Source organism: Fukomys damarensis, unplaced genomic scaffold, assembly GCF_012274545.1.
Source record: "Fukomys damarensis isolate Sample0158 unplaced genomic scaffold, DMR_v1.0_HiC HiC_scaffold_23, whole genome shotgun sequence".
Taxonomy (NCBI): Eukaryota; Metazoa; Chordata; class Mammalia; order Rodentia; family Bathyergidae; genus Fukomys; species Fukomys damarensis.
Genome location: NW_022900935.1, coordinates 14,357,628 through 14,371,628, shown reverse-complemented (window position 1 = coordinate 14,371,628; position 14,001 = coordinate 14,357,628). Strand labels below are relative to the sequence as shown.

General features: G+C 41.9%; 1 protein-coding gene across 1 annotated transcript in view; it reads right to left on the bottom strand.

The window, feature by feature from the left end:
• Csmd2 (CUB and Sushi multiple domains 2) overlaps positions 1–14,001 on the bottom strand; it is a 553,879-nt gene that overhangs the window by 26,183 nt on the left and 513,695 nt on the right. Inside the window, 3 exon segments of the mRNA XM_033767260.1 lie at positions 3,330–3,503; positions 11,646–11,834; positions 13,272–13,445. Of these exon segments, the coding sequence (XP_033623151.1) occupies positions 3,330–3,503; positions 11,646–11,834; positions 13,272–13,445 (537 nt within the window).

Below are 14,001 nucleotides of genomic sequence, written 5' to 3'. Positions count from 1 at the left end.
CCCAATCTTTTTTGGACTGGTTTTGGGGATGATGATTTTTTTCATGGACCAGGGTTGGGGATGTGTGGTTTCAGGATGATTCAAATGTATTACATTTTTTTTCAGCTTTAATTGAGTTTATTGGTACATTTTAGGGATACAGTACAGTTACATTCATTGTTGGGATCTTGTACCTCTACATGACAAGTCTTGATTCTCATTTTTTCCCCTTCCCTCTGCCCTCCCTTCACCCCCTCCTCCCCTCCCCATCTACAAACACTTTATTTTCGTCTTTTCATTCTCTCACATTTTTTTCTTTTCCCTTTTTACTCTTCCACTACCCATCCCACCTTCCCTACACCTTTAGCTCCTTTCTTCCCATTTCTAAATGTCAGTAATCTTATTAGAATCTTATGCATTGTTGCAGATTATTTACACCAGGGAAACTATTCGGTATTTACACGTGTGACTTATTTATTTCACTTAGGAGTATATCTTCAATATGTATCCATTTTCCTATGAATGAATGTTCAAATGTATTACATTTATTTCATACTTTATTTCTATTTTTTTAACACTAAGTTGTCATAAGTTGTACACAACCTAGACTGCTTGTATGCAAGGTTCACAGTAGGGTTTGTGTTTCTATGAGAATCTGATGCCACTGCTGATCTGACAGGAGGTGGAGCTCAGCCGGTAATGGATTAAGGGGGAGCAAGCACCTGTAAATATGGATGGAGCTGGCCCATTGCTCACCTTCTGCTGTGGGGCCTACTTCCTAACAAGCCATGGACCATTACTGGTCAGTCATCCAGGGGCCGGGGTCCCCTGTTATAAGGACACCTAGGACAGGATATTGCATGATAGGGGTAGATAAGCGGATGGCAAGTCTTCACTGAAGAGTATATCGACAAAAATGGTGATATTGGAGAGTTGGGCAATGAACTTCTCAAAGTGGGACTCAAACTCCTGAAATCTCTGCCTGCTCATATGGCCCAGGGATTGATGACTCAAAGACTCAGTTGATTTTGTTAAGCATCATATGGGTTCCCTGATTGTACAGAATGAGACTTAAAAATGTGGAATTCTTAAAAGTGTTTTTCATGCTACACAGATATCATCTCCAAGTTTCAGGAGGGGAGGAACTGCATTGACTTTGCCCATTGGTGCATACCTAGAGTTACTTCCTGACTGCCTGTTCTCAGCTCTCATTTTTCTCATTTAAGGCATTTAAAGTTCATTCATTCCTTAGCGTTCCTTCTAATTCTGTCCTCAGAAGTCTCCAGGAAGGCTTGCTCATGATTCTTATCTCCTAAAGGTCTGTCATCTTTGATGGCTATGTGGGAGACAACTCCAACTAATCTTAAAATTATTCAGGATCAGGGATTAAATAGCCCAGTGCATGCCCCCCTAATGAATGGAGTCCATGTGCCCTGAAGGTTCCTTTCTTGTTTCCTTCTTTTTCTGGCTCCCAAGGCATTAACTTGTTTCTAATCTCTCTTAATGGAGTTCTGATGTTGTCAAGGAAGCCTCTTTTTCTGTATATTCAGAAAAAGCACTTAAGGAGTCAGAGAATAATGAAATCTCAAAGTTAAAAGGGTTTGAAGGTTTTTTAGCTTAGTTTTCAATTCCAAAAAAATTTAGCTCTATAATTTTTCGAGTAGGTCATTTTTCCAGCCTCTGCTAATACAACTCTAGAGAAGGAAAATTATAGTTGGGGCTAAAAGAGACTTTCAATTCCATGCTATGGGCCAGGAGAATGACCACATAGCTGGGCTTTCTAAGCTAATGGGCAGGGATGCTTGAAGCTTTCTTCTAGTTTCTTTAGCCCTTACTCTGCTCTCCTCTTTCCATGGAGAACAAAGATCCCCAAAATAGATCAGGTGGGCTTTAAGAACATTACTAGCCTGATGTCCTAGAGTAGTGTCTAGACAGAGGAGATTTATGCGAAGATTAGCACAGAAGGGGCAGGGAGAATGCATATTTTGTCTCCTTTCCTCTTTGGAATGCCTCTTTCTTCTGGAACTTGCTCTGCAGATAACAGTGAAGCCTTGATGTCTATGACTTTGTCCTTCCCATGCTGTCCTCCCAAAGTCACTTCTACCATAAGTCCAAAGGAAGAAGCCAAAGGCCCAGTAGGAAGGCTTCTTCTTTCCAGGCTAAATTATCCTCATGGTTCATATGTAGGTGGTCCTGCTTCATTCATTAATTAGGTAATTAAGGAGATTTACCGGGGTAAGGAGTCAAAGTCCTGGGGGTCACATAGGGTGCTACGTCTGTCCTAGGAAGGAAATGGCATTGAAACAGTGGCATTGGAACGTTCTCCCTTCTGGGGAGACCTAATAGATATCTGGTTTGATATTCTGATAGGGTCCTAAGACTTGGTAGACAGGCTCATCTGGGAACCTCAAACTACAAAAATAGGTGCATATCTTATGGGGAGAAGTCTTTGCTGTTAGGAGGTTGGGATCTTTCCCTCTAGAAGGGGTCTGGCATGAGAAGGGGTAGGGGCTAGTTTAAGTGACAACGTGGGCTACCTGAGGAAACTCAAGCTACGTGAGCCTCTGCCTTCTTAGTGGTGACATTCTGAATGAGACCCCTTCTTAGGGTCAGGCAGATTTACCTCAAAGGATATAAAGTCATGGGTAATATATTTTTTTTTAAGCCTGTGGTTTCTGTTATTGGTGGCACAATTTACTTTTGAATATTTTGTTCTATTATAGGACATTACAGATGAATTCATGGTCTGGAGAATATGGACAGGGGAGAGTTGTTTGATATCTACAGTTGATATTTTAATAGCATGCCTGTGTACTCATAGAGATTAGCAGTAAAATGGAACTTTTTAAAAGAAAAAAACTGGGAACTAATATCTCCAGGCAACAGGGAAAAAGACTATATCCAATGAGGCAGACAGGATTTGGGACAGGTGGGGGCAGCACTGAAGAAAAAAGGAGAAATAGCCTAGGGCCCAGCAGTCTGAAACATGGAAGAAAAGAACACAGGAGTGGGTTTGGCCTTTCTGTTAACAGAAAGTCTTAGACGGTTCCCAGGAACCCATGGAATCAAGTGTCTGGATAGGACTACAGCCTTAGGTAGTTCTTAAAATTGTGCCCTCCCTAATTTTGCGATCTCTTGACTGTATGGACTTGGAAAGATCTGATTAAGGGGGTGAACTGGTAGAAGTCCACCATACCTCTTCTAACTGTGCTTTCTTCCTGTGAGGGCAAGGAGGAGATCCAAAGGTGTGCCTCCCTTTTACTCATCCTTTATGCTTCCACCTTAAGAGTGTGTCCACTTCGTATCAGCCAGTGTTTTATCAAACCCTTCCCCAATGCCATGCTCCATACCTGAGCAGTGGGGGAGAGAGCCAGTCCAGTGTCCATCCAGTCCACACATGCGGGTGGCATTTCCCACCAGAGTCCTCTTGCCGGTGCAGCTGTAACGCACGACTGCCCCCACAGTATAGCTGTCTCCAGACATCTGGGAATGAGGTGGGGAGCTCGGATGGCCACAAGACACCACTGTGGGGAAGAACACACATCTCAGCAATGCTGCGTAGGGGCAAACCCTCTCTACACAAGCTAGGGCACCAGCGGACAGAGCCCATATACCTCACTGTTTCTTGATCTGTGAAGAGTAACACCTGCTCAGTAGGTAAAAGGTATGCAGTAAGGTTAGATGGTTCCCTTGCCTTTGTGCTCACCTCTCCCCGCTTCCTCACTGCCATAGGACATATCAAGATGGATCTTGGCAGAAACATGGTTCATAAAGTACAAATAAAATAAAATAAGAAACCTGTCATTCTAGGGCAATCTTCACTGGCCACAGTTCCAGAATGAGGGCCAGTTATAACCCTTTTCCAACTGCATCTCACAGTTGCCTTGTCAGTTGTCATTGGCTTATCCCCTTCACTCTACAAGTTCCCTTTCCTGGAACATAACAGTGTAACCGAAAACCAGTGATAAGATTAGGACATCAGAATTGAGATGTGCAGGTTGGGGCTGGGGAGTTTGTCATCATTGCTGGACTTGGCCTTCCCCATGTTGCCACAGGGTGATCTTTTCATTTACTTAACACACATTGACTTAGTGTGCATTATGTGCCAGACACAGTTGTATGTATGGTACCGTGTCTAAACAATGAGAAAAATGACTAAGACAGCATCATAGGAAGCAGCTGGAGGAATATGATCTAGTTAACATTTTAACAAGATCACTCTGGTTGCTGCATGGAGAGAAGACCAGGGTGGACAAGAAAGGGGGCTGTTGTAGTAGTTCAGAAGAAATGGTAATGACTTTGAAAAAATTTCAGCGTCTGGTGGGAGGTCCTTGTAGTCATAATATGTATCCAAAAAGAACACAGGGCATGGCATGGATTCTGACTTTGACAGGGAGGACCAAGGAATAAAACCTGGACTGGGCCAATGCTGCTGGAGATGATAAAATTTTGGCAGGGGACAGGGAATGGCATTACTTAGGTGCTTTCACTTCCCATTGTGGTCATAATGTGTGTTCAGTGCTCTTCCAAAACTCATGTAGGTTATGTGCAAAACTTACCCTAGCAATTCCTCTCATCAGTGAGTGGAGCCTGATTCCCTTCTCTTTGAAGATGAACTCACCTTATGACCTGTTCTGCATAATGGAACATGGTGGAGGAGACCTTGGTCTAGTTGCAATCTAAAAGGCATAGCAACTCCTATCTTCATCTCTTCAAATACTATTGCTAACCATGTAAGGAAGTCTGGCTTATACTACCTAATGATTAAAAGTGTGTGGAGAAGGACCATGTAGAGAACAATCACAATGCCCCAAATGACAGCCAGCACCATGAGTTTGCATGCAACTGAGACTATCTTAGATATTCCAGGCCCTGTGGAGCCACAGGAGCCAATAAAATGTGGAGCAGAGATGAGCTCTTTTCACTGAACCTTTTTCTTTTTTTTTGGTACTGGGGATCAAACTTGGGTCCTTGTGCTTGCAAGGCAGGCAGCGGAACCACTGAGCTAAATCCCCGGCCCTCACTGAACCTTTCTTGAATTGCCAATCATAACCAATAAGGTGGTTATTGCATTATGCTTCTATGTTTTGGGGCGATTTGCCACAAAATACATAATTGAAACGCGATGGCTATGACACTGGAGATCTTCAGGATGAGGGATTGTATACTGTACATTGGAGAGATATAAACTGTGGTGACTGGAGGCCTGACTATGGTTCTGTGTCTGCAAAGATAACTACCAATAATTCTTCCCAATACTGTGCATGCATACCACTCCTCCTGGTCCAAGAAGTAGAGTCTATTATTTCTCCTTCCCTTGAATATGAGCTGACCTTACTCTACTTTGATGAACTGAATGTGATGGAATGTGATGGGATGAGATACTGGGAATTCTTAGCTCTGGTCTGAAGAGATCTGATAACTTCCTCTTCTGTTCTAGGAACCCAGTCTCCAAGTGAAGAAGACTACACTATCCTTCTGGAGAAAGCAGCCACATAGAGAGAAGCCACACAGAGCAGAACAACCTCCTCTCAGTCAGTAGTCAACACCAAGGTGCTGAATGTGCCAGCGAGGCCACCTTGGGTCTTCTAGTCCTAATTCAGCTTTGTGGGATCCAGTAGCCATCCTTACTGTGATGGTTAATTTTAATAGATCAATTTGACTGGGCCAGAGAGTCCCCAGATATTTGGTCAAACATTCTAGGTGCATTAGTTAGGGCGTTTGGGACAATATTAACGCTTAGACAGGAAGACCAAGTTAAGCATACTGCCCTTTCCAGTGTGAGCAGGTCATTCAATCCCTTTAAGGCCTACATAGAAAAAAAAAAGGCGGAGTAGAAGAGAGTTTGTGCTCTCTAGCTGGCTGCCTTCTAGTTTGGATATCAGTTTTCTCCTACCTTCAAACTTGGTCTTGTGCCCGAACTTACACTATGGGCTCTCCTGGGTCTTGGGCTACACCATCAGCTCTCCTGGGTGTCCATTTTACCAACTGGAGATGTTGGGACTTCCAGACTCCATAATCATGTGATCCAACTCCTTGTATCTCCTGATGTTTATTTCCTACTGATCCTATTTCTCTGGAGAACCCAGAATAATATACTTGCTAAGCTCTACCTGAGTTCCTGACACAGAATTGTGAGAAAACAAAATGAAAAAAGGTACTATTTTAAGTCACTAATTTTAATGATGGCTTACCAGTAGGCACCATTTTTATCTCCATCTTCCTGGTGGGAAGAATTAGGCATGGCAAGGGTAAGTATGTCGCAAAGGTCACAGACTTAGTCAATGTTAGGATCAGTGTGACCACACACTTTTATTCTGTCCAGTGAACTCCCTTCTGCAAACTGTTTTCATGCTACCAACAAATTTTATTCTTCTGAAAGAAATGAAGTCTCCAAATGTAATTTAAGTGATTCTATGATTATTTATTAGATGTTTGGATTTCCAAAATGTGTCCATTTTTAGGCCTCTAATAGTTTTCCACATGAACTCTCTTTAACGGGAAGAAAGCATATATACAGACAAACACAATAATAACCAGTATACAGCTTAATGAATCGCCACAAAGTGAGTATACTCATTACACTCAGCTAACCACCACCCACATCAGGAAATAAAATCACTCGGCCTCAGAAGCTCCTGTGCTCAGAAGACCCTGCCATCTCACCTCTCCAAAGTAAACTACTCTCTTAATTTGTACATCGTTACTTGCTTCTGCTTTTGAAGTATACAAATGGAATCATATAGTACATATTTTGTATTTGGCTCCCCCCTGTCAATATTCTGTTTGCGAGGGTCAGCTATGCTGTCTGTAGCACTAATTTGTTTCTTGTCATTGCGGCACAGCAGGGGTTGGCAAGCTTTCTCTGAAGGGCCAGGTACTTATTTATGAGCTATGTTGCTTCTTTTTATTCTTTTTTCTTTTTACGAAATGTGTTTAAAAACGTGAAGGGATCATGAAAAAAAGAGGCTGGATTTGGTCCAGGGCCCAAGGTTTGCTGAGGCCTGATATGTGATATGTTATTTGTATTAGTTCTCTATCACTGTGTAACAAATGACTTCAAAACTTAAGGCAACAACAAGCACTGGTTACTGTTCACAGTCTCTATGAGTCAGGAATTTGGGATGATTTAGCCGGGTAGTTGTAGCTCGGGATTTCTCACGACATAGCCAGAATGCCTACTGCCCTCTGCAGGTTTCCCCCCAGAGTGGCTGATCCCAGAGTAGACAGTGGAAGTGACAATGTCTCCTACGACACAGTCTTGGAAACCACATACCACTGCTTTCACCATGTTGTACTGGTCGCACAGACCAACCCTGGCACAATGCAGAAGGGTATGACATCCAAGCGATGAGTATGGGAGGCAAGGACCTTTGGGGCCATCGAATGTTCCACATTTTATATAGAAATTTCTTCTTTCTGAGCATTTGAGCTGTGTATGGCTTTGGATTCTTAGGAACAATGCTGATATTTTCAGCATGTCCTAAAAGATACAAGAAGTTTTGTTCATTTCTACCGGCATCCATACTTGCAAACTGATACTGGCCACTCCTCATGATTTGTGGACAACACCTTGTTTTTTCTTTTATGTCGTGCTTATTTGACTTTAAAATTTTTCTTTAGGGGATGTGTGGATAATGTTACATTTATGGTAATATATATAATAATCTCTGAAAAAGCATATATAATACCTGAATTGTTTGTTTCATCTATGCTACCTGGGTATCTGTAAAATTAGCAGCACATACTCTATTGTTTTATTCCTGTTCTTAGGTTTATTCTTTTAAAGGAGGAAAATGTCAACAACAATAACATTTGTGACAGGAGATAAAACAATGACAATATCTTTCGGCTGCTGTGAATAAGGAAAAAAGATAAAAGGATATACAGTGACAATAAGAAACAACTTATGTTCAGAATATATTTACATAAGAATCAGTGGTGGAGAACAAAGGGAATGTGAATAGCTGCTGTTGTATTTCTCAGTTTGTCAGTATAAAAATTTTAAAAATGTTCTTAATGTTCATGCTTGTGTCCAAATGAGATCTCTCTGGGTCATTTCAGTAACTCTCTCACTGCTAACTGCAAATTAAATTTAAATATGTATATGAAAATAGGCAAGAGATACTTAGCAACCCCAATAATGATAGACTCTTTTTGCATGCCACAGAATGCCAATATAACAAGGGGTTGAACAAAACCTATAAAGTCGTCATTAAGACAAAACCAAAAGTATAAATCATCAATTTGTGGTTGGACATGGGCTATGCTGGGTCCCACAGCAAAAGGGAAAGGACCCTTGTCCCGAGTCCTATAGCTTAAGTATGAGAGTTATATTTATGACCCTGCTCATCAACTTTCAAAGCTCATCAGCTGCGAAATGGCCTGTGACAAAAAACCTGGGTCATGCATTTTTATGGGTCTCAGCACATCCATACCAATTAAAGCAGTTTGCCTTCACCTGGAAGGAAGAGACTATTTTTCATTAACTGGCTTGACCTGGGATAAGTAAAATCCTTCATAATTTGCCACAGTCTTATTCACAGGTAGTTTGACCTTCTAAATGCGGAAATGTGTTTGGTCCTTGAAAAGATATGATAATCATGAAATATCAGTGAATGGTTTTACTGGGAATCATCTGGGCTAAAAAAAATAGAGACAAATTGAGTTTAATTAAAATAAAAAAAACATTCATAATCAAAGGACACTATCAAGAAAGTAAATATACAGCCCACACAATGGGAGAAAATATTTACAAATCATGTATCTGACAAGGTATCCAGAATACAAAAAGGACTGTTACAATTCAACAATACAAAGATGGACAACCTAATTAAAAATGGACAAAGAACTTCAACTATAGACATTTCTCTCAAGAGGATACATACAAAAGGCCAATAAGCATATGAAAAGGTGCTCAACACCACTAGTCACTAGAAAAATGCAAATCAAAGCCACAGTGGGCTTGTGTGATGCTGCATTCGTCCTGTGGACTTGGGAGGTGAGGTTTGAACCCAACCGGGGTAACTTAGCAAGACCCTGTTTCAAAATAAAAAAAATAAGGGCTAGGAGTGTAGGTCAGTGCAAAGGCCTTGGGTTCAACCACTAGTACTGCCAAACAACAACAAAAAAACCCAAAAGCAAATCAAATCAAAACACATACCACCAAATCATTCCAAAACACGATAGCACTTCATACCCACTAGGATTCCTGTAATGGAAAGAGATGGGCAGTAACGGGGAGAGGTAAGAATGTAACGAACCTGGAATTCTCACATACTGCTGGTGAGAATGAAGCACTCATCAAAATATAGGATATGTGCTTGAATTTTAATACTATTACAGTACAAGATATATTGCCATTAACTCCTCTCAAAATACTCCTTGTGTCCAACATACTTATCCCATTGTTTTTGCCAGTTCCCAAAGCAGTTCTGAAGTCCTCTTGTGCGAGTGTCTTTACAAGGTACGATAGAAAGCACAACGGATGATGTTGCCAAGGTTCATCTACTAGGAAGGCAGTCTTGCAGAAACATTGCAGGGTGTCCTCATCTACCTTTTTGGCTGGCACCTGTGCTTTCTCTTTCTTCCCTGAAGTCAAAATGACCATGAAAGGTAAGGATTTTGAATCCATTCAGGACGTTAAGGCAGCCACAACAGTGCAGCCAAAGACACTCACGAAAGATTTCCAGCACCGTTTTAGAAAATGGCAAGAATGAAGGGATAAGGGTTCAAATCAAGAGAGAGTATTTGGATGCGGGGGGTGAAAGGGAATATGGTTTTTACTGTAATTAGTTTAAAAAATTTATATGCCCACTATATTTTTCAATTGTACTTCAAAAACTGTGCAGCCATTTTAAAAAACAGTTTAGCATTTCCTCAAAAAGTTGAGCGTAGAGTTACCATTTGAGCCAGCAGTTTCACCCTTGTATATATATACACAAGAGAATGGATATACACAAAAACATATACACAAATTTTTAGGACCTTATTCAAAACAGCCCCAAAGTGGAAATGTTATAGCCAAAAGATGGAAATGTCCGTGAATTGATAAAATAAACCGATAAAATAAAATGTGGTCTATCCATACAATGGAATAGTATTCAGCCATAAAAAGGAGTGAAATATTGATACATGTTAAAGCATGGATGAGCTTTGAAAATTATGCTAAGTGAATGAAAGCAGGCACAAAAAGTCAAACAAATAATTCCATTTACATGAAATATCCAGAGCAGGCAAATCCATAAAGACAGAAAGTAGATTGGGGTTACCAGGGTATAGGGTGAGAGTGGAGAATGGCAGGCAGCTGCTACAGGGTGCTCTTTTGAGGTGATGAAATGATTTAGAATTAGACAGGGATGATGGCTTCACAACATTTTATGAATATACTAAAATTATATACATTATTTGTGAGTCAATTATATGAAATGAAATCGTTTATGTTCTACCCAAACTAAAATGGAGGGAAGAGGCCACAGAGATTGCACACAACAGTTCAAAAACTGTCTCATGAACACGGTCAAAATCTGCAAGGACCTAATCATACTTCCAGGTTACCAGTCCTACCTGACAACCACTGACTTGCCAATCAGATTTGCCAGCTCTTGTAAGATGCTGCCAGTACCAATGAGCTTTCAAAACAACTTGCATAGCCTCCAGACATACCCGTAGGTCACCCTGATCTGCCTGTGTCCCAAATTGCAATTCTACTTTTTTGTATTATTCCCAAATGGATTTTTGTGTGGAGATTCATCTCTATTTTCTTCAAGCCGACACAATCTTTGAGAGAGTGAATTATATTTTACTAAAGAAAAAGAAAAATGCAAATGGATCAAATCCTCCATTTAAAGGAAGATTTAAAGGAAAAGATAAAAGATAGGTTTTTTTACATAAATAGTTAAAAGCAAAACAAAACCAAAAATTCATTCATGCAATGACTAAAGACAGCTGGCTATAACTTATATTAATAGAATTATATATGAACTAAATCCACATCAATGTTAACATCAGATAAATTAAGCTTTGGGGAAAGAAGTTAATAAAAAGAAGGTCATTTTATTATAATAAAGGCTTCATTTTACTAGCAGACAGTAATTTGAAGTCACCAGGGATTCTGAATCTCAACTAGCACCACTGTACATACGTGGCTTGCTATTTAAACCCCAAACAACTTGGAGGTCTTACATGTGGCAGGATGGCCAGTTCAGGTCCTTAGGCAAGGGAAATATGGGCAGTGAGCATCTGTACTAGTACCCTAATATACCAACGGGCATAGGGCTTGTAAGCTTGCAATGAAGTCACCCACACTGAGGCCTTCAGAATGTATCTGGCCCATGAGAGGTGGTGTCAGGGAGGGGACACCTCAGAAGGAGGGGACCCCGGAAAGCTGCAGAGGATGGTGGCAGTACTAGGGAGAAGAGGAATGGCCTTTCACCAGGAAGCGTGTGTATGAAATGGCCTGGCAACGAAGTCAGGAGGGACTCAACAGGGGTCTTGCTACCCAAGTTACAGCCAGGGCACCTGTCATGGTGATGCAGCAGGCTTGTGTACACACATACACACACACACACACACACACACACACACACACGCTTGCACACACAGAAGGAGGACTGTGCTCAGACACAGGCCACCCTATTAGTCATGTCCAGTGGACATCTACTTACAGAGACACTGTGGGAGGGGGCGGTCCCAGGTGCCATCTCCCTGGCAGCTGAGCACAGGGGTGCCCAGAAGATAGAAGCCATGGTTGCACTGGTAAGACACGGTGGTGCTGAAGCTGAACCTGTGGGGACCGCTGGCGTGGACTTGGCGGACGCTGTTCTCTTGGTGCCCGGGATCTGTACAGTTGATGACTACAATTGAACAGGACAATCAGAGGCTGGAAGCAGGACGTGAGGGTCTTCTCACACTTTTAAATGAGAATTCAGAAGTCCTAACCGGCACATGATCTCAGCACAGCAAGGCTTTCAGAGCTAAGCTCTGCGATGAAGCAGATCCTGCCTGGGACGACAGGCTGCTCCTGGGGCAGCTGAGCATCTATCCAACCTTGGTCACCGGCTCACATGCCCAGTGGGATGTCACCATTTAAGGAAAGTCTGTCCCTCCTCCTGGACTGGCTCAGCCCTCCCAGTGCCCCTGTCCACACATTTATATTTCTGACATTACCAGCCAGTGCCGCGATTTGTCCCAAAACACATGTCCCTTGAGGGCATCACTGTCTGGCCTGGTCCTTCACAGTGTGGCACCCACAGAAAATCTCATCCATTGTAAAACTGACACATTCGAGCCAACCTGAACAGCAGGAAGGCTCTTTTGGATACTGTTTTTAATCACTTTTGTGAGTATTTTAGGGAGACAGTAATAACTTGGGAATGAAACTGACTTTAAAAATGTTAAAGTGCTTCCAAAGGAGCTTTACTAAAAGTCAGCGTGTGATTTTAGAATAATGACAGCATCATTCATAAACCACAATATGTGCATTTGCTTTCAAAACACCACATCCATTATCTTACTGGGGTCTCACACTAATAAAATGAGGTGGGCAGGGAAGATATTTTTTCCCTCTTTAATAAGCCTTTAAGAAATAAAGTACTTTCACCTTTGATGAGCTTGTCTGAGGCTTCATTGCTTTTTTGCTGTAAAAAGCCTTCCAAAGCTTTACAAACTACTGCCAAAACAGTCCAAATGGGGCCAGAATATCTTCTGCCCACTTCGCTTCTTGAGTCTTTTAAATTTCTTTTCTGTATCTCTTGTCCCCTGCTCTTATCCCTTCATTTCCACCCTGAGATGCCTCTGTTTTCAGTTTTTATCCCAACTCTGCCACTTTACATGTTTTTCATCAAGAATTGTGTTTACAAAGGAACCACAGCAGCTATTTTGCAACTAGAAAGCAAGACCAAGTTGTTGCTCTTGACCATGATGATCGCTGAGTAGCTACAGAAATAGTATTACTTCTAGATTTCTTATTTATGTGAGAAAAAGAAATTTCTGCTTGTATAAAAAAGAATGAGGCTTTAATATGATGATGATAAGTTATTTGTTTTATGAAATATAAACAAGAAAACTTCAAAGATGGAACAGTTTGGCTTCCTTATATTTCTGAAAGATAAAACTTTGCATAGTTGCATCTAGGAGTTGAGAAAGTTCTCAACTGTGACCCTTCTCTGTCCTAATCCTTTGCTGTGAGTTAGAATAACACCTGGCTTTAATTCTTTGGCTTTTGCTCCTGGGGTTCAGAGCCACAGATGGTGGATATGGTGGGGAGGAGTGGGACAGGAAGGGTGACTCACTTCTGCAGGTGGGCTGTATGTCACTCCACTGCCCGCTGGCCAGGCACTGGGACCTAGAAGCCCCTTCAGCCACATATCCAGGGTTGCAAACAAACTTGACCACATCGTTGAGGTTAAACTGGTTGCCTTGAGTGAGACCGTTAATGGGGTTGCCCGGGTGTCCACAAGTAATTGCTGTAACCAGAACAGAAGACAGGTAAGCGCTCCTATTATTCCACGTTCCCCGAAATTCATCCTCTCCTCCCTTGGCATCACATCTGAAGTGGGCCTCAGGGTGAGTAGGACTATGACATGTCAGCGAGGTGTGGGAGAGTGAGGAGAGGCTTGAGAGAGGCTGCAAAGCCACTGAAGTCATGTGCGAAGTATCGGGCATATGCAGCCCATTTGGGAGAGGATTCATCACTTTCACCAGATCAGCAAAGGGTCGTGACACCTGCACCCATGATTAAAAACTGCTCATTCAAAGTGATAGAAAAGTGGCAATGACCACAGCCTTTGTGAATACCACCTTTTCAAAGGTAGCTAGACAAAAAAGCCTGCAAAGGAAGCTGAGGGGTAGTCAGAAGTGTCATTCAGCAAAGCTCAGCAGGAGGAGTGGTGTTGCAGAACCCAAGGGGAGACTGCAAGACACGTCAGACACCCCAGATAGGTCAAGTAAGATAAAGGGAGGAAGGAATCCATCAGATCCATCAGTAGGATCACTGGTGACATGGAAGTACCTCCTGCCAGG